The 22296-nt window shown below is 40.8% G+C and overlaps 1 protein-coding gene across 1 annotated transcript in view; it reads left to right on the top strand.

Annotated features, from left to right (window-relative positions):
• LOC120842436 (trypsin-1-like) overlaps positions 1-21328 on the top strand; it is a 30142-nt gene extending 8814 nt beyond the window's left edge. Inside the window, exons 2-5 of the mRNA XM_042290196.1 lie at positions 10705-10718; positions 14552-14741; positions 17618-17784; positions 20903-21328. Of these exons, the coding sequence (XP_042146130.1) occupies positions 10705-10718; positions 14552-14741; positions 17618-17784; positions 20903-21163 (632 nt within the window). The 3' untranslated portion in view covers positions 21164-21328. The remainder of the gene's footprint in view (positions 1-10704; positions 10719-14551; positions 14742-17617; positions 17785-20902) is intronic.
• The last annotated feature ends 968 nt before the right edge of the window (positions 21329-22296 follow it).

The raw sequence follows: 22296 nt of genomic DNA, 5'->3' as shown, positions 1-22296 counted from the left end.
CCTTCAAAAGTTCGGCATGTGCCGAACGTTGCCGAATCTGAAGTTTGGCAGATTCGGTCCATCACTAAAAATAAGTACTTAGGAGTGACCTTCACAGGCGACTTACGATGGCATACGCACACGGAAAAGAGTGTCCAGAAAAGCTAACCAGGCACAATGGAACCTCAGATGAAATTTTTGCAAGCGCTTCGCCAGAAATAAAAACATTAGATTACAAAACACTGGTGAGACCTGTCCTTGAATACGCAAAAGTAGTGTGAGATCCATATACAGTATTTAACTCGTCCGAACTTGATAAAGTCTAGCGGCTTGCTTCCAGGTTTATCTTTAATAAATATAATCGCAACCATTTTCCCATCGAACTCTGTAGACTTGCTGAACTTCCTTCTCTTGAATTAAGAACAAAGTGCGACCGCCTGAAATTCATTTTTTTTCTCGTTCATGGTCTAGTTAAGATAGACAAGAATAATTACATGGACGTACGTGTCAGTGAATGTACGCGACATCGTCATAGCTTGCACATCAGGGAACCATCTGTCAGAAATGATTTTTTAAATTTAGTTTCTTTCCTGGGCAATAAAGGAATGGAACCAACACCCGAATTCCGTCGTCACTATGACAAATGTTTGTGATTTTGTTAAAAATATAAAGAGTATAGTGCTTGATAATGTGCCGTGACTTTTGTGTTTTGAATGTATTTATTTTGCTTTTTCATTCCTCCGGGTGAACCACTTCTTTGAAGTGTCAGTGCATGATTGTTCTTTTACACCTTGTATGTATTACCACTCCTGTAAAGGCCTTCTAAAGGGCCGACAGTATCAATAAATACACACACACACACACACACACACACACACATATATATATATATATACAAAAGGAAACAATTAAAATTTACAAAAATACGCGCTTTGGCTTATTAATGAAGCAAAATAAAACAGAAAATCAAAATCAGGTACAAATCAGGAGCAAAAATACAAACGCAATTCTTTAGAAGTTACAAAGTCAAAGTCCACATCATTAATATAAATCATATTTAGCAAGTATGTTAGGGCGAATTTAAGCATTTGGAGACCATAGTTTGTTCGATGAGTGAAAATCTTCCACTTCGCGCCGCGAGTGGGGTATGCTGTTGAATTTTCCTGTAAACCTACAAGGTTTAAAAAAAAAAAGTATGAGCCCCTTATTTTCCCCCCTGAAACTAGGACACAGTCTATAGTCGTATAACTTGTAAATAGCAATTATCTTGAAATCGCTAAATATTTCAGATGTGTTAGCATCATAATGGACATGACATATGCTCCATAATATATTTTTTTTTTGTAACAAAAACTGTTTTTCCATTTTGGTTAGTGTCATATTAGATGGCAGTATGTTAAGTGAGAGTAAAAGAGAGAGTTGTAAACTAACAATTTAATATTCGTGGGCAACAAAGAACGGTTGCGATTTAGGATCTCAATTACTCGGCATGCTTTTAGAATAAAATAATTTATATGATAATCCCAGGACATTTTTTGATTAAAAAAATACGCGGAGAGTTTTGAAGAAACTATTTCAATTGGACGAGAATTTAAGCTCAGTTATCTAGATAGAACCACAGACTTGTTTTTTGGACGAAAAATTACTGCTTTTGTTTTGTTAATGTTTATCTTTAAAGATTTACAATCGCTCCAGGATTTTATCTTTGATAAAGTGTGGTTTGCCATATCTATTAAGTCATCACCTGTTTCGGAAGAAAAAAATAAGCTAGTATCATCCGCGTAGTTAACAAATTTTGCTTCCTCGTTAACGTTAACAATGTCGTTAACAACATGGCTAGGGTTACGTGAATTTTTCATGTGCGACAACAAAAACTCGAAGCGCCCTCTTTTTGTCGGCGTTCCAAGCTCATACTTGCCTAGATTCCTTCCGCTGTGCCGGAGTGGCGGTCCCGTCTGGTTTCCTCGGTCTCCTTGGGTCGGCGATAGTCGTCCAGGCGAATGTATATAAAAAAAACCAGAAAGAAAAGGTGCCGTTCTCCATTTTCAATTTCACTACTCTTCTCTCGTCGTCATGGGGAGGCCGATCAACGCGCCTACGAAGAACAACGGCGGGAACGGCCACGAGAATGTCAGCAGCGGCGGCGGGCGGAAAGCACCACCGATGAAGATCGTGCATAAACATATTCGTACCTTTCTTCAAAATTCTGTGTCAAGTTTGTGCAGTCTGCTAAACAGCTTCGCTGGTCTTCCACCTTCACAAAGGGGAATGACTCGTGATTTTTATATCAGCAATTTAAATGTGTCGTCTTCGCTTGCTGCTTGTTAGAACAGGAGAATAATCAAACAGTTCATTAAAACAATGAACAAAAAAGGCACACAGTTGTTTTGGCACACAAGGGTAATGGTGGGTCATGATAGGACTAGAAAAAGCGTTTTTAGAAGTTTTTAAACTGAATAATAAAGAAAAGCACTTTTTTTTGTAGCAACGAGGAAACGGTGTGCTCCGTATTTCTTTTTTAAATTATAATAAATTCGTATATTCTGAATCACCTCAGTATGTCATTATGCCCGGGACGAGTAAAATTTAATAAAATGAAGAAATAAAGGAACATCGTCATATAGCCATGCACGAGCTAAAATCATTAAGCATAAAAAGTGTAACGTGAGCACTTTCATTCAACATCTGTACTATCTTTTTAAAGCGTTACCATTTTCCTCACAGATACGGTTTGGTCCAACAAAACATATTGAATGAGCACAAATTCTTGCAAAAAAAATTTTTAACGACGAATATTTATTACGAGCAATTGTGATTCTGTGAGATGATAATGCTAATGCATTATTGTGTTGCCATTTACAGCACCGTAAGCATACGTTGAACCCGAATCGCTCACGGTTCAAGTCTGAGAGAGAGAGAGAGAAGTTTCGGGACTTGCACTCCTCGCTTGTTTGCATCAATCAATGACTCACTTGTTGATAGGCATTGTGGCTGGAGCTGAACAATCTGAAACAGAATTCTGGGGTAGCCATAGCTTTCTGAGTAACCACCACAAACCTCAGAAACATACCAATTATGTAAATAATATTTCCCAAGGGAAGTTCAGCTGTATCGTACAAGATGAATCCACGTTTCGACAAAACCACGAAAAGCCATTTTGTGCTTTTAGACAGTTATTTCTAACGTTGCTTTTGCAACAATGTTTTGCAGATTTGAATTGCTATACATTATTCCGTTACATAATAGGAGTTGGGTCCTCGAAAAATACAGGAATTCGCACTGGCCAAGCTAGTTCGGTCACATTAAAATATGTTATCACGGCTTCTATAAAGTAATTTAGATGATTGAATCATTTACGAGTTTGAGCCTGTGCATACAAGAGATATAAATAACACTTTCTTTTCGCGACTTGCTATAGAGGGTGTTGTTATTTTCGCAAAAAGAAAATAATAAAAGAAATTACACAGGAGAAAAAGAAAATATTCCTCCAGAATAACGTATCGACCATGGCGGACGTTTGCTTACGAGTGCAAAGTTAATAATTCAAAATCCACTCATTAACATTTTAAATGTTAATATTAGTTTGCACATTTTAATACCAGATGTGTTGTTCACCGTCCACGTATGACATAACAGTATTTAAAATTCAGACAACTAAATTCTGCTACGATGCAATTAAAGGCACCTGTCTAAAAATATGTGATGATCGGCACAAATGTGGTAGTGCAATTCATTCCGGTGCAGTCATGTTTCATTAATAGGGGCCCCCGTTAATAGATGTCCCGTTTTATAGAGAAGTTTTTCGGAGACGAACTGGATAAATATATGCATTATTGTGCTGTTATTATGGACAACGCGCATTATAGGTGCTTTTGGGGTTGCGGTGTCCATATTAACGGGACATCGCTCTTGTGGATCACGAGCGATAAAGAAAGGAAAACTTAAACTCATTAAGAGAAAGTTCAATTTGCTGTTGGCAAGCCGAGTACGTGACGTTTTCTGAACGTCATTTTGTAAGCTTAAAATAAAACTATAGCGAAAAAGTAAACAAAATGAGATTGTCGTTTTGAGAAAAGTTACAAGTTTCGAAGCGTCAGAGTTCTCCCATTTTATTTTCGAAGATTAAAGTTCTCCCATCAAATCGTGTAGACTTACTGGCTGCGCGATTTGAGGAAGTCATTTCCATTTTAATTATGAGCTCCGGCATCTTGGGATGTCAGACTTTACAACTTTGTGTCAGAACCGTCCCTTTTCAAGGCTGGTTGTTCGCAAGTGGTTAATTAATTTGTGCAAGCTACAAACGCACCGTTCAGAAAATATTGATTTTAGTCGTGAATGGCACTCAATATGTTTAGGTAAAAATATTTACGAATGCGTTTTCTCCGCTTTACGAACTAATCGATAATATAATAAGCGTAGAATATTATGGCCCCTGTTCTTTGTATTTCCTCACCTAGACCGCAACAGAAAGGAAACTCGGATTGAGTGACCCGCATTTGACGGGGATCCTGCCCTCCGACGGAAAACAAGAGCACCGATTGAGAGCACTCTGCTTCCTGCGTCAGCCGCGGATCGTGGAGCTGCTCAAGGTTACACAACTTACAGAGGAGTTACATAATGAAGCAGAGTCGGTGTAAGCCTCGACGTCGGGGTCATAAATCAATTATTCATCTGACCTCTTTGAAGGGACCCGACTATTTAAGGGATTGGCGCAACACGCGACATTTGCTTTCCTTTTTGTACGACTCTCAAAGACCGCAGCGGAACATGGTTAATCTCCGCGTCCTTGTCGCCGCATATGCAGCTGTTGTGTTAGCTAGCATCGGATATGGTAAGTGAATTTTTTTCTTAAATTTCTGTCGACCACGCAATAAATACCTCATAATTTTGATCGCGTTGTTTGGTAATGGAGTATAAACGCCAAGTCTAGGTGTTGTCGACACCATACGTGAATGTTTGCTCATAGTTCTATTGTAGTTGCAGTAAACACAAACATCATCTATAATATTGGTAGTCACATACTTTCTCTTGCACGCAGTTTTTTTAAAGTCTGGCCGATCAAGCAAATGATCAGCATTCGAAAAAGAAATTAAGTTTCGACATGAGCAGTGACCGTTTTTTGTTTAGGCATCAATAAATTGTATGGTTATGACTGTGCTCGTGATGAATATTAAGATAGTTCATCGAGATGTCAGATAGAACTACAACATTTACAGGGTTACATAATATATATATTTTTAGCGGCTGAGATGGTTTTTATTTGAGCTAGGGAGTGTATGCATATGCGGTCGCCTTTTAAATTTAATCGAATTCATGCTTTAGGAAACGGCCAGTGCGGTGTCACCAACTTCGACCTCCTTCAAACTTACGACGAAAGAATCGTTGGAGGACGTGATGCACTTTACAGAGAGTTCCCTTGGCAGGTCTGTGTTTCATAAAATACTCCGCTTTAACAATCCCTGTGCATTTTGTCTAGTTTGACTAGTTAATTATTTGCGATCATTGTTTTAGGCCAAGAAAGGTACACAAGAAAAAAGACAAACCTGAACAGGGCACTTTTATGTTTTTAATGATCATGCGTTCTTTAAAGATTGTGATGACGTTTCATCAGCTATCCACGTACAATTAATCTTAAAACGAATCTTACCGATGTAGGGATACAGTGCATAATGTACTTTCCGTAGTTGAAGGAAACAGCAACGATTCGAGTCTTACCAGCGGGTTTTGAGGTCGACCCAAGATACCGGGCGATCTTTTCTTAGTCTAAAACCCAAATGTTTTTTTTTTTTTATTCCGTGGTATACTTTGTTTCAGCTGAAATCAGGACGCAGCCGATGCTAGAAGCGCGAGCTCCGGGCTTTCAGCTTCCCTGCCAAGCACGCGCGCTCGCGCAGTGCAAGCGCTGTTCAAGGCTATATGCTCGCGCTTGTATCATCGGTTGCGTCTGGACTTAGCTAAAATGAAGTATATTAGGGTTTAAAACGATATATTTTATTCAACCTAACTTTGCACCAAGATTTGCTTCACCAAAAATCACGGTCACAAATTTTCTGAAGGTCAAGACATTTATATATATCTTAATTTATGCATTAATTTCTAGTCAGGAAACTCTAGGGCTGGTCGTGTTCGACACTGGAATACCCAGCGATAAACACAATGGTTATTTGCCTAACTATATCAGAATCTAACTTAAAAAAAAGAGCATTGTAAGTACCATGCACTTAAAAAGTATTCTGGCACGGGCACACACATTCTGACTGTTGTATTTAGAAAACGTTTCGAGTTACCTTATTTTACATCTCTACCATGACGCACGCTACCCACTTGCTAATTTAGGTGGTTTAATTATATAAATAAATAGCTGATTAACTGCATCAGTCATAAAAAAGAAATGTTTGTGAGGATGCTTCTTCGCACCTGTAACCTAATATGAGCTAGGTGTCCCACTTTTTTCCTACATGTTAGTCGCATCATTTACACACACAAAAACGTGTTGCCTAAACATTTCCAATAATTGCGAAAAATATTATACAACTACCAAATGTGCAGTTCACAATACATGGTGTATTGATGTGTTTTCGAGAACTTGCAGGGCCGACTCTTTTTCATCAGGTGTCCATACGGTTAGGAAGACGACATCATTGCGGAGGAGCGCTGATATCGCCTCAGTGGGTAATCACGGCCGCACACTGCCTCAGAACGTGAGTAATATAGAAAGTCCATATTACAAAGGCATATACATTACCCGATTCCTTGTCAGCCTGATAAACGCGTTGTTCATAAGGCGGATGTGCAACATGACAATTCCGCTTAATATGTTATCACTGTGATTTCTGTGCGTCCTGTCACGATTGTACCATATTTCTTATTGCATGAATGACAACATTTCACTCGCGAGATTTTAGCCTTTAGGACAACTTAAACAACCAATTATTTATTGAGTTCTTACCTCGAATAGCGCATTTTCACACTGCATGTTGAAAATTTAATATTTTGTGTGCATTCGCATTTATATTCTAAGAAGCAATCAAAAACTAAAACGCGAATAGCAATCGATAGCCCTTATTATTATCATAATTTTTGAACTATATCTTGAAATAAAATTGTCCCTTCGCGGTAGACTTCCTCTGTACCTGTCGCTGGACATTTTTTTATTATAAATCAGGCAGCCATATTACCGCGCACAAATATGTTTGGCGCTAATCAGGGCTTAGGCGTCCAGTTGGTACAAATCCAACCAAGTTGCGCGAAACCGTTCAGCGGCATGTTTTCTTGAAGTTTGTGTAGAAAAAACAGCATTTAAACATGGAATTTTTATATTGAAAATAAACATAAAATGATCAGCAATGTTGTGCCGAATTAACGTACTAGTAGTCACTAATATCTATGCCAGAATAGAGGGAGCTATCTTATTTAGCTTTAATTTCTCAATTGGAAGCAACGCATTCTCAGAGTTTCTCATTTATTCATGCTGTCCAATGTAATGTGCAGTTACTTTCCAGTAATCCGTTTTCCCAAAGTTGAGGTATAACGGTACGTATTTTTTCCTCTTAATTTCTCAGTATAACCATGTGGTCAACATTTTAGGAGCTATATCTATAAATAATTTCCAAGGTACCATTTGTTGTAAGCTGATTTTCGGCGTTCAAGTCCAAACACCACCAAAAGTATGAAAAGAAGAATAGAAATTGGAAGAGACTGATGAAAGATAATATCGAGGTACTTTATAATGTTAAAACACAAAAAATGTATTTAACTTTGCCACAACCAGCACGAATTATATGCAGTGTAAAAATCGTACAAAGGTTGCTGAATTAAAATATATACTTATTACTTGATTGGTACCGTTAAAACGACGAACATACAAATATTATGTTGAAGAGCATTTCAATCATGTTAATTTTTCTACTCAAGTGCGTTAACTATAATTTTCGTCCATGCAGTAGACAACCTGGAGATTATGCTGTCTTCGCTGGAGTTCATCAGCTGAGCCTTGACAACGCACAGAAACAAGTGGGGAAGGTAAGACAGCAAAAATGTTAGCTGATTATGCTGTTTGTCCAAAGTTCGACGGTAAGAAGTTCTAGGCCTTGCCCGAACGTTACAATGGCATCTTGCTCAAAGCGGCCTTGTTCAAATGTTATCATTGGGAATTATGTCTTATTGAAGATGTTTGACTGTAGGACAATAAGAGAGATTGAGGGCACTTGTGCTGCGCTAATAAAACCTGCCCAGCCTCAGGAGTTCCAGACTTTAGATAAAAAAAAAAAGCTCACTCTATATCAACGTAACTTTATCATGACGTTTGTTTCATAACAAGAAACTACTAATTATAAAGTGCACACGACTACCAATAACATATTCGCCAAACCTGTCCTGAAAGTCTTTTCAAGCCAAGGTTACACCTGTATTATTGTTTCGAAACCCCCACTGTGAGAGTTATTGCTATCGTTTCCAGAAATTGATTTTGTCACCTCGAAGCTTCGTAGCGGTCGATAGGTGAAAACGCACTGAGCGGCTACCTCACTGCAGCTCTGCCAGCTCACGGGGCTTTCAAAGCGCTGAGACTTCGTCAGGGGGCCGACGTGGACGTACCGCTGATGAACTGTAAGAGCCACAGCACCCGCATTGGCAAGAAGATGTCCAACATAGAGCGAAAGTCTCGTTGACGTAACGAGCACAAATTAAAATTATATAATTATAGTATGCCGATTGAATATGACAACATGACTTACGTTGGTCATTTGGAGAATAGTTAAAAAAATTAATCTCCAATGAATGCTCTCAGTTTCTACTACACTCCGTTTCACGATAACTTGGCGAACTGTGAAGGCTGCGGCCCTCGCGACCAAATAAGAGCGTCGGAGCGAGGCACGTGACACCACGTCACGGGAGTGTTCCTGTCGCTGCGCCAATTGCGGTGCCCGAAGGGGCGTATTGTCGTCTGCTGCTCAAGGGTCGTCTGCTGCGAAACCAACCAACTTCGGATGAGCGCCCACCGCCGCAACATTGCCGTCCGCTTGAGTAGCGAGCTCTTCGAGAACAATTCGAGAGACAACCAAAACTCTCAATTTACCCGCGAATCTGTGGCTGGTGCTAATGGCAGGGCGATATTTTAAGCGGAAGCGTTTGATTACACGGCTGCGATAGTTCAAACATCGTTCAAAAGCTACGTTTTTTCACGGGGAAGTGTTGATCTATATTAAGTTTCATTGAAAAGTATAATGTATTTGTCTTTCTTCCGTGTCATATAGTGTGGCGGTCAGAAGAGAATGACCTCAGGACTACTGAAGGAAAAAGAAGCCTAGAACTACTTTTTGTCGCTGTCGGCGCTGTTGCTGTAGAGGGCTTCCATGGCCTTGACCAAACTTTTGCTGGTTCGCTGAAAAAATATAATGGATTAGGATTACAAATTACCGAGCCCCAAATCTAATGATTTACCGTATCAAATTACTTTCTCTGAAAAGTAACCGATTACTTTACTCGTTACGTCACAAATTACTTTCACGTGACTTTTTCGGGTACACTTATCGATAAAACAATTGAAACAATTTTGATGTTTTCAAAAATGTCCTGCAAGACTGCGTTCCGTTTCTCATAGGCAGGAGAAGAAGAAAAACACAATGGAAAGAGATGGAAAGAGGCAGAGCCTACTTGGCGTTGTCATTTTTCTCTTTATTTTTCGCATATTTGTATATAAGAACAACAAAGATCATTTTAATAAAATTATTGATTGAAATGATGCATGCTCGTCTAGCGGTTCTAGTGACCGCTCACATAAAAAAAAAAAAAAAAAATCTTGCTCTTTTTTTCGGTTATTCTCCTCTTCACGAAGTTTTCTATTTTGTTTAACTTTTTAAGGGACCCTAAGCTGAATTTTCGGCTGGGATAAATTGGGATTTTACTATTCACATTTTGTTTATTGCGCCACAATAAAACTAGTACACGAGCTTAGAAAGCCTAAAGCCTCCTTTTTGGTACGAAATTTTGAAAACATAGCGGACTATTTCGCACCTCTTTTTTTTCGAAAGCTCTCCCCCTTTTTACTGTGATGCATCCGCGGTGCCCGCGAACGTCAGCCAAACCCAGCTCACGCATTGGACGCGAGCACTGACTAACTCGGACGAATGCTCTCGTCAACAAGCAGTCCGTCGACGAATATTTGAATTCGCGTTCGTAACCAATGAGTGCCGTGACGGTACTTATCATCTCTTGAGAATGAGAAGTTCCATGGTGTGCTTAAAAAGCACGGTGTAAGTTTAGAGTCATCGCATCCTAGGCCAAGCACATCACGACCGCGTGATTTCTCATTTCGCTTTTGAGTTGAGGGTTACAGCTAAAGAAGAAGTTAAAAAATCATTGCAAGGCTTCTTTAAAAACGCCATGAGATCATTTTTCAACCTCTTTGACCTTAGCTATTAATCTTCAACTCAAAAGCGAAATGAAAAATCACGTGTTTGTGATGTGCTTTGTCAGCGGATCAGATGACTCCGAGCTACTACTGTGCTTTTTAAGCGCACTATGTAACTTGTCACTCGCAAGTGATGACAAGTTTCGTCATAGTACTAATTGGCCACGAACGCGAATTCAAATATTGGTCTAGGGATTGATTTTTGACGAGCGCATAAGTCTGAGTTACACAGTGCTCGCGTCCAATGCGTGAGCTGGGTTTGGCTGACGTTCGTGGGCACCGTGGATGCACCACAGTAAAAAGGCGAAGAACTTTCGAAGGAGAGCCGGTAAGAATAATCATCCGTATTTTCAAATTTTTTTACCGAAAAGCAGGCTTCTGGTTTTCTGTTTTCGTGTACCAGTTTTATCTTTTGGCCCACTAAACGATGGGTAATCGTAAAATTCCCATCTAACGTGATTTTTCGCATCGCAAAATTAATTTCATGGTCCCTTTAATTGCCCTCTCATGTTCCTCCAGTTTCTGTATCATGTTTACATTTTTAGGAAGCAACGGGTAATTAAAGTAATCCGTTACCAATATTTAGTAACAAAATTACATTACAAATTACTTCCGCGAAAAAGTAACTTGACAATTACGAAATATTTGAAAAAGTAGCATTTACAAGAAATCCGTTGCTTGTGACGATTATCTCCCACCTCTGATCTCGACCATGGAGTGTTGACACGTGCCTTGCTCCGACGCTCTTATTGGGTTATCGTGAAACGGAGTATAAAACTAAAAGATCTAGTTTTGCTTTAAGCGCTAGAATGCTGGTACTGTTGCAAAATAATAAAACGGCTGACTTGTATTATACGCCAGCATCAGATCTCACATCATACCATTAATGAGGAAAGTAAATGAGGAAATAGAACGAATTCTGATTGGGGTTCTGTTGATATTTATACAACGTGTAGTTGGTCAGTCCTTTCAAAGTTGCGACGAGTCACTCGCTGCAGATGAGATATTTAGCCAGTGCGCACCACGTAGTTGTGATACACGACCGCACGCCGCTACGATGCTCATCCAGGGGCCCTAAGCTGGACACTTGGCGAAAAGGTCGGCGAGATATCTGGCGGCCGTAATTAGCCGACGCCGCACTTGACCTTGGCGCCGGCCAATCATAGCTGCCACGTTTCTCGCCGTCTTTCTCGCCAAGTGTCCCAGATCGAAACGGGCAGGGGTGGGGATTGAACCCAGGACCCATGGGGTCTGCAACGCTTTCGCTCCACGTGCTGCGTGGCTGGTGTGCGCTAGCCCACTCGGCCACCGATAAGAATGCTTTATTCGGTTTCTAAAACCCGGGCGACAGTGAAAAGGCTATTGCCCATGCCATAAAGGCCCACTGTACCCGCTACACAGACGAAGTCTGACGAATGTAACTCCCCGTATACTGAATCCTCAACTGCTGGACACGAAATTAACAATTGCGATTTGTACCGATAAGTGGTATCAAATCCATAATGTCGGATAAAACATAAAAAGTCGCGTAGCTCTCAAAGGTAAAGCAACTACAAAGTAATTGCAGTCTCTTTTTAATGCAATGTATAAGCTTAATAATCACCTTTTTAAAAACAACTAGTTTCTGTAATTAACTATTCTTAGATCAAATCTCTTTTAATCGTAATTAAATTTTGGAAGTAATCATCAACCCAGTTATGTTTAAGAAGCGATCTACTTCGGCGTTTTATGGACAGGTCGTTTCTCTTGGCACTGACAATGCATTCCTTCTGCTCTAATCGCAAGAACAAACGAAGAGCTCGAGCCCCGTGCCACTTCAACATCGACACTTGAGTGGACTTATCTCCCTTGTCATCTTAAACGGTTATTTTATGTAGAGGCGGGCTAAGAGAAATCAAAGCATGGCCGACACGAGCTCTTCTTGCGGGCGATAACGGACTTCTCAATCCCTTTGCAAGAGAGTTGTGCAGAAGACGACTGTTGGACACGGTTGCGTTGCAAAGGTGCGCATCATCGCGAGTGTGATGCTTCGCTTATCTGAAATCACAAGGCTTGAGATCGGCGTCTTTCGTAAGGCCGACCGTTTGATGGTGCGCGGTGGCCGCTCGCTGGTTTTTGCTTCCTCCGCCGACTCTTATTGGCTGGTTGAAGGCAGAACAAGAGACGGAAAAAAATTATGTCTATGTTGTACTGCTATGATCCTGCTTCTTACCAAAGAGGCACTTCGACGACGGTCATATGAGAAATGTTATTTTGCATGGTATTGAATTTGGTTTCAGGTGGCCGGTCGTCTTGGTATGCTTGAGTGTAAAATAAAAGTTTATACTAAAACACCCGTAGAAATAAGAAAAAAATATTGTAATGAAGCGAAAAGTTTCTCGCTGAAAGGAATTTATTGAAATCAGAACTATATGTTTAGCTAAAACTTTTGAAAAAAATTTTACTGAAAAATACACCAATCCGAGAAAACACTTTTCAAAGAAAATTGCTGACCTCTGGTGATTTCAACTGCCCTCCTGCCGACCCCACCAATGGCGCATACCCCGCGCACAGCCAAACTCTCTGATCAAAGGTCCGCACAAACTGAGGGGGAGCAAGCGCGTCCAGGTCGGTAAAAGTTTCCAAGTTCAGGAGCGAGCTCCACAGCCGAAGCGTAGGGGACGTGCCGGTTGGTATCTAAAACCATGGCGTTGACAAGGTCTGGGTTCCCGGCTGCCAAACTGTTCCTCTGCGGCCATTGCAGGGCTCCTTATGTTGGCTTCAGCGGCATTCAGTACCCGCCCAACGAGTACGGAACACGCGAGCTTCGTTTTATCTCGTGGAAGTGCTCTCCTAGCGAGAGCCGAAAAACTGCTCTATGACCTAGCCATCAATGGAGCAGCTAGCCGAGAAGGGGAGGCCGCACACTATAGCACGAAATCGCGGCTGGACCTGGGGCAACGCAGCAATTCCGCCTGCTGGGCGAGCCACGCTTTTCACCACACCCTCACGCTCTGGTGCATACGGCGCTGCCGAAAATGTGTTTTCCGTGCCCCAGACGCGATTTCGACCTTGAGCGTGCGGCCTCTCCTTTTCGGGCTGCTCTATTGAGCGCTACCCCATAGAGCCATTTTTCGGCTACCTCCAGGATAACGCCCCCATGAGATAACACACATCTTGCGTATTTCGCAAAGATTGTTGAGCAGTGCACATTCCAAAAGACCAACCTAAATATGGAGAGCATGCAAGCACGCCGGGAATGAAACACCACTAATAATTCCCTGTTCCTTTCAGCCATTGCCCCCAGCAGGGGCTACTCTTCTAAAACACGCATGCCGAGTGCTACCACAACACTCCGCTTTTCGCTTGAAGAGACAAACTACTTAAACTAAATGGAAACCGTAGCCCGCACAACGAAGACACACCCCGGGCTACTCAATACCAGAACGGGGATCCACGGAAAAACCATTTCGTGGGGTACCCTTTGACTGACCTGCTGTGGCGGCCAACAACAACCGAAAGACACTCGCGTACCTATAATAAAGCGTAAAATTAAGTACCAAAGTCGTGAAAGTTCGCCGTCATGACAACATGGTGCCCAATAGTGAGATGTTATATAAGAGATATTTATTCGATCTTGTACAGATCAGGATCCGTATTAGAGGAAGACTCTTCATTTTGAAATCAGAACATTTTAGCAAAGGAAGGTCGTGTTATAAATTATCAATGACGACCCGTGTTAGCTGGTTCACGAATATTCGTTAGAGCTGACCGGCTGTGTTGCAAACACTTATCATTGCTTGCAACCAAAGACTAGAACTTCAAGCAGAAAGCGCTAAAAAAACTTTCAAAGTGCGTACATTTTGTAACTTTGTTACGTGTCACTGCTTCACCATAGGCTCGGCATAATTCTCAAAATGTTTCGAGCCACCATTTTTTATAGATAGTGCGTACATTTGATACCACAAATCCTGCAGTACCTCGAGTCTAGTTGTACTAATATCATAAGTGAATTATGGCTACCTGATGGACGGCGCCGGTGTAACGCTGTGTTCTTTAGTAATAAGCGATGACAAGCGATTGCAACGCACTCGACCACACTAAATACACAAATGCGGTGAAGCAGCCTTTAAATTGCCGAGGATTCTCTTTTTATTTTGTCTTTTTAACAAACCTCCGCAGGGGCTGGAAAAGTTCGTGCACTCGGGCTTCGGGTTCTGGACGTTCAGGAACGACATCGCCCTCCTGAAATTGGAGAAGCCGCTGGACATCGCGAGCTCCGAAGGGTACATCGGGACCATATGCCTCCCGCCCAAGGGCCACAAGGTTGAGGGGGACGTCATCGTCTCCGGATGGGGAACCACCCGAGAAGGTACGCAATCACAGGAATTTAAATCATTATGGCAACGCGTCTCGAACTAGTGGTTACATCGTCCAAAAAAGGTGGCCCTCGATTTCCGCCTGATGAGGTCATACAAGTGACATGTTACCACCGGTCGCGATCCTGGTCACGCGACAGCAGCGATGGTGGACGTGAGAGACGCCTGTTCTTCCCCAGGAAGTTCTCCAGCTTGGCAGTTGACAGAAACTTCATGTTCGCTCGTACCTTTTTCACGGGTCTTTAAACACAAACCGCCAGGGCCGCGGCATCCGACAGCATAAAGGCTCGTTCACACTGTCACGTTCGATTGCGTTTGACTTCGTTAAGACCGCTTGTGTCCAGCTGTTGCTATGGTGGCCCTTACGACGAGCCACTGAAGGAGGCGCTGCGGTGCACGACGCTAGCAGCGCGACGCAGTCGACGCAATTGTGTGAACCGGCCTTAACACTCCGGCCTCTCCAACGTAATGTTTGCCTCTTCGGGACGGCTTTTGACGCATGGGTGGGGTAGGATGCTAAACAGGACGCGTTCCAGGCACCATCAAGCCATGTGGTGACATCGATCTAACTGACCTCTGCGAACCAAGCCGGAAAATACGGCGCGTAAAGATAGCGAGTTGAAAATGTAATCGAAACTGCAATTTTGAAGTCAATTATAGCTCTAAAAAAAAGAAACCAGAAAAAAAAACATTGCTTAATATTACTGAAAGTAAGAGTAACAGGTTTTAACGCCGGATCCAGGTGGAGACGAGCAAGTCGAGCGGAGAGTCAGGTTTGGTGCTTTTTTTTTTTTCTTTGAGAAATGGTGCCAGTTCATTGAAAAAGAAAGTCGTCGGCACAGGCCTACGACAGATGTGCGCTTCATAGAGTTATTGTAATATACGATAGAGGTTCAGCTGGCGCTAGTGCGCTATTACAAATTGAAGCACACAGCCACCGGTTAAAAATTGACTTCCGGCAAGGCATTTCTACGGGGAAAAGCGCTGAAAGCACTGTGTGTGTCTGTGTTCGTCCTTTACGTCTTTTATTCTTTCTGTGTATTCCGGGGAAAAGCAGCTGCATTTCTTTTTTCTCCGCTTGATTATATGAGCAAATATTACAAGTAATTATAACGTAGTAAGTATTCTGGAACGTTTCTCAATCACATAAATGAAGATATTGGTGAGCTAGAGTTTTTTTTTTTTTTTTTGTCAAATTCACGTCAATAAACACAGTGCTAAAACAGCTTCTTACATGAGTTTATGCGCAGTGTTGGGCCCTATATATATATATATATATATATATATATATATATATATATATATATATATATATATAATCGGAGAACATGGCGTCGACGCTTTTCTGCATGGGGGATCAACGTACCAAGCGAAAGAAGAACACATGGAAAACAAAGAGAGACAGCAACATTAGATCAGTAACTCCTTGTGCATGTAGACGATCAAAATAAAGCGAGGGAAAATGTAATATAGTCCGATTTGAAATAAATAACTTTTGCTTTATTCTCTCGGCTCGTGGTTATGCGCGAAAATGCTTGTTCTGCGTCTAAAACATCAACCGCACGCCTGTAATCTTTGAAAATGTAAAAAAGCCAGAAAAGAGGTCCCCGATTAAAGCTGCCTGGCAAAGGAAATAATAATACGAATTTTTATAGCCCACGTACGTTATTCTTTACATTTTGAATGGGTTTATGGGCTCGTAAAATGTACGATGGTTTCATTTTCATATATCTGACAGGACTGGCATATTAGAATTATATAAGCTGCACCGGGGAGCTGCCGAACTTTGAACACTCTCTATATTTCTTTCGAATGTTGCTTTACTTAGATTCATCACTCGCTTTTGCACACCTTCAGCAGAACACAGTTTGGGGCCTGAAATATAGCAGATTTTATCATCGTTCACTGACGAAGAAAATGATGTAAGTGAAGCAATTACACATTTACAATGTTAATAAAGGTACATACTATTCGGTACGACGCAAATAACAAACGTGAGTCATATTATTTTCCGGCGAAGAGACAAAACGCACGCTCGTTTTCAAATGGGAATGCACAGGAGTACCGCAAAACTAGCCTGGTTGCTGTCTGTTTCAATTTTCATCCCGCAGTTCGCACAGACACGAGCTCCGGTTGAACCTCTAGCGCACATTATAACTCTATGGTGCGTGCACAATCTTTTTTTTTTTTTTTTTTAATTACCTGCATGAAACCCACTGTGCTTGTTTAATTTTAGACGAATACAAGGCTACACGAAAATTAGATACAATCATTTACCATTGTCGTCAAACAATTTTTTATTCACAATATATAGTATTTTATTTAACTTTCAAAATAAGAAAAACAATTTAAATTTCGGTTTTGGTTCAGGTATTTCGGATTGTTTTTTTCTGTAAAATTGTTTTGGTCTAAGCCTGTTAAAGGACTGTATTGTTCATGGGATAATCAAAACTGCCACATACAAATAAAAAAAAATCGGACGCCCCCCGCCTTCCCCTCTTTTCCCCCTTCCATCGGACAAGCTTGGTCGAAATCAAATAAAACCACTCCCACACATTTTTGCATCCATACGACGACGAACTTGAATGGACGATATACGTCCTCTCGCAAGAAGCAAAGAAACTCTTTTTTCGACGGGTGTGCCATCTAGTGGCTGCTGTGCCAACTATTTCAGACCACCGTTGTTTGGGCACGTACTCTAAGCATGCATTGAACAGTACGGTTGCGTCAGCTTTCGGCGAGGACTTGGATCCAGACATACGCTTTGGGCCCCAGAAGTGTTACTTGATACACTTTTGCGAAGGTTCTTTTTTTGTAAGTAAAAACAGGTGCCGTTTTTCAATCCATAAATGAAACGGGTTCCATGCAGGTGGCATGGGATCGGACATTCTGAAGGCAGTTTCGGTACCGGCCCTGGGGGACGGCATGTGCTACTACCGCTACTTCTCCTTCTGGTCGCTCTTCATCGGCGGAAACATTCACTACGACAGCATGTTCTGCGCCGGGGAGAGGAGAGGGGGAAAAGACTCGTGCCAGGTACGGCCCTTACTCCCCTCGGAGAATGTACAGCAGCGATATTGCGTTTGAAAGGGATAGCTCGATGTCGCGGTGCCTGAAGAAAACTAGGAAAAAAGAATATCATGATCTAAACCCTTAGACATGGAGAAATAAAATAAGAGAAAAGGCGGTACAAAACCGTGGTTTTTATTCTCCTTATCTCGGGTTTCAGATGATGTTTCCTAACCAGCTCTCTTGCACACTTTGGCTCCCGAAAAAAATACTCATTCTTAAAAGAATCGACAAAAGATTTTTTCCAACAAGCTGTCTTGCTTTTTTTTTTTTTAATACGGGCAGAGGGGGTAAATGAGTTTTATGAGAAAAGTAAATAAATTTATTTATTTTATTTAGATCAAATTTATTTTGGTTAAATTATATTACTTTGAATTAAGACGCTGTATTCGATTATAATGCAATTAAATGCAAAAGTGCAAGCTAGCTGGATAAGAATGACGAAAATAATCTCTGGAGAGGGGGAACAAGAGGGACAAAGGACAAACACAAATTTCAAAACACAGCATTTGTGTTTGTCTTTTGTCCCTCTTGTTCCCCTTCTCCAGGGATTATTTTCGTCATTCTTGTCCAGCTCACTTGCGCCTTTGCATTTAATTACATTCTAATCATAACCATAAACTGCAAGCCTTTCACCCTTGTTGGGGTTCGACTGGTGACAGCTGATAAAACATGTTTGCTCTACTCACGTCTAACCCCCGGTTAGCTCAGTTGGTAGAGCGCTCCACTGGAAATGGAGAGGTCCCGGGCTCGATATCCGAACCAGGCGGATTTTTTCGGTTGCGCATCAGTCCCCTAGTTGTGTCTAGATTTGTGTTTGTCCTTTGTCCCCCTTCTCCAGGGATTATTTTTGTCGTAAGACGCTATAGGAAGAAAATACTGTATCTTTATCCCTAATGCTATTCGTAAACATGGCAGGTTGATTGATCGGTCCGTCTGATCACTGATGACAATGCGGAAGAAATAATTACTGAAAATTTAAAGTACAGTTTAATTAACATTTTTTTGATAATGTAAGCCCTGGCATATTAGCACACATAAAAAGCTTGACTATTTTAGTTAGCTAAAGATTTGCATTTGCTTTTTTATTTTACATTCTGATTTGCTCGCAATAAAACATTACTTTATTTTGGTTTTTGTTCCCTTTTTTTAGAGTTATGATTTGCTTGAAATAGGACGTTACGTAACGGACAAACAAAGTCCAATATAAAAAGAGAGCTCAGTGTTATTTTGTTTTTACTCTTATTCAGCCTGATAGAACTATTTCTTGCTTGATGATTCTTGGTCTTCGGTACAAAACAGGTGCATATAGGAAACATGAAACCATAGACAAATGGTAAATAAAACAATTTCGGAATTACTTTTGATGGAAAGGTTTGATTTAAATCATCATCGTAAAATTGGTTTGATTTAAATCATGATTTAAATCATCTAAACTTTTATTCTCCACCCTGCTTCTGGGATAACATCATTTAACTACATTAAACTAAACTGGACTAAACAGCTAGTGGTGCTGATTGCCAGAAGTAGGAGTAGAGAATGGCGTAAGATGGCTGGCTGCCGTCTAGCCAGCATAGACTCGGAAAATACAAAAGTATGCTAGTATGGTAGAATTCGGTGTAGTAGGTGCTATGGGCTAGATTATTAAAAGCCACGACTCTATAGCATTGACAATACAGTTCGTTTTAGAATTCGTTTTTAATGAATGAACACCTATTAATTTTTATATAAAACATTTGCAAGCAATTTGTGCTCATAGTCATAACGATTTCCTTTAACACGGATTAAAACGTTACTTTCAATATGTCCATAACTAAAGTCAGCCCCTTGGAATGGACCGTGTTCCAGTGTTACCATGTAACACCATGAACTTAGTCCACGTCCTTCGTAATCATGAAGACATGCTAACACGAATATCGTTGGCAGAAAAATGTACGTTCAAAGGCAAGAATGCAAAAACTTGATAAAAGTGGCTATGCCAAAAATATACTACAAACTCATCTGACGTCGTAGCAATGCTGTTGGAAACGTAATTATTTGCTTATCATGCAAAAGCTGTCTCCCTCACAGCGGGAGCTATGACAGGATCAGACTTGTACGTAGCTAGTTACAAGTAACTGATTACTTGTAATTACATTTTTAGTGTAACCTTTTAACTCTTCAATCACTTTTTGCTTCCGGTAACGTTCGTTGTAACTCAATTACAATATTTTTGTACAAGTAATTAATTATATGTTTACGAAAGAGCTAGAAGTGTTGAGATGAGTTTTATATTAAAAGATCGCTGTTTGCTAGTGCGTCACTCGTCTATGTTACACCAACGTTTGACATATTTTTTTACCCTTAAACAACTAAATAAAGACACCAAGTTGCCAGAAGGATTAGAATGTCCACGCGCTCAGCGACGTTTCGACTGTCGAGCTGTTGAGCGTGCCTCGATTTCTGTGTACGGGTTGTTACGGTCCGGGTTTGTCGCGGCGTAGACGACTGTGTCCTGCATTGACGTCATCTAGCAACTACGAAGCCACCCCACCCCCCTCCCAATTTCATCTCGAAAAAGAGACAAAAAGAAACAGAATATAACCTTTGGGAACACATGCATTCATCTTTTATTTCGTAATAAAAAGTTAAAAAAGTAGCGTGAAAAGTAATACATTACTTTCTTGTAATTTTTCAATTACTTTTGTGATGCAGTAATTGATTTCTGTAATCAGCTACATTTTTAATACAGTAATTGTAATTGTAATTGTTTACTTTTTTCAGTAACACATACAAGACTGGATAAGACGCGTACGTGTTCTCCAGTCTTGCACGTCAGAATAAATAATAATGAACACGTAAAAAAAAGCAGGAGTGTGTCCCTTGAATACCATGTAAACCTTAGTTAACACTGTGAATAGTCACATTATAATAGAATATAACACAAAAGAACACAATACCTAGCGTTGAATGTCTTAAAAGGCGATAGTAATAACCTGGAGTTCATTAGCTACATTCCATCCTACTTTACAAAGTAATCCGAGTAATAAGTCATTCTCTCTTCAGAAAGTTGTCAAACGATGTTTCGTCTTTGTATTTTTTATAGGGTGATTCTGGCGGACCTGCAGTACAGTACGTCAGTGGCAGGGCGATTCTTGCTGGGATCGTTTCGTGGGGCGAAGGCTGCGCTCGCGCCGGAAAACCCGGAGTCTACACGGAAGTCTCGTATTTTCTCGACTGGATCGAGAACCGAACCTCGTCCACTCCAGTTGTTCCGGAATACTTCAGCAGCACAACCGAATCTCCTCCCGTGACCCCGGCCGCAGAACCTCGAACAGTGTATCAAGTCCCGGTCACCGAGACTTGATACTGTTTTCGACAGGCCGTAGAATGTAGAGATTGGAAAGCGAAAATGCCACAGAGGTCCACAAACCAGTAGTAGACTAGAGTTTGCTTTGACCACTACTTATTGTTAACGCGAGACGAAACAGGTAACGCCACGTTAAACGATATTGCGTATACTTCTGTTTCTAATTTTTTCGGCAGGGATATATTGTTATAGTTAAACAGTGGTAAGTAGAAGCACCGTGTGCAATAAACCAGTTTGTACTACAAGGCATGGTAATATGAGTAAAACATAGCTTTCAATACGAATGATTGATCTGGAATTAAAGCATGGAGAATCACGTAAGGTAGCGAACATGTAGGACAGTTTTTAATATAGTATTGTCTATAAAGTCCGGATCGTATCATTGTAAATTATTCGGCTTTATGCATTGAGTTATCTTTCTTTCTGCTGATTTTTAACGCGATGAGTTCTTTGAGTATTCCTGATTTGTGGTGGTTTTTGCGATGATCAAGTGAACGGTATGGCTAAAGTCGGTGGTGTTCAGACCCTAATGATTGTGAAGGTCTACAATAAAACAGTCTCTACGTTTGTACTTTGAATTGTCAAATCGTTCACCCCCTTTTTCCGTTTTGTGGGCCAACTTCATCAAAAACTAAAAAAAGAGCATTCTGATGTATATACCCTGAAGCATATTTAGAGTTCACATTAACTGAAGAGCGTGTTGGTAACATTGACACGAAATGTTCGTCGTCCCTCCGTGCCGAGTTTGCTTTATTCTTTATTTTGCCAGTCATATTTAAGTTGCGTGTAGATTTTGTAATATTGATTCTGAAACTAACCTCGCTCGCTTCTAATCCTCTTGCTGTCACTTTTAAACCTCAGGAGGGTTTTCCATGTGCCAACTTTTCATTCATTTTTGCTTTCAAAACTGCCAACACTTCAGGATCTAAAACTTGCTTCGTCGAAGTTACGGTAGTTTACCACAGATATGATAATCGTAATTCAATGACATTGTTATATGCATCGTTTAGCTAATTTCCCAAAAACAATTAGGGTGTGTGTATGTTTATACAGCCTCAAACTTAGTCTTCCTCAACGGACGACGAGTCTGCCAGCGGTAGATGGGAAATTTAGCCAGTGCAGTACAAAGA

Source organism: Ixodes scapularis, unplaced genomic scaffold (assembly GCF_016920785.2).
Source record: "Ixodes scapularis isolate PalLabHiFi unplaced genomic scaffold, ASM1692078v2 PGA_scaffold0__279_contigs__length_252992795, whole genome shotgun sequence".
Classification (NCBI taxonomy): Eukaryota; Metazoa; Arthropoda; class Arachnida; order Ixodida; family Ixodidae; genus Ixodes; species Ixodes scapularis.
This window is presented reverse-complemented; position numbering and strand designations above follow the sequence as displayed.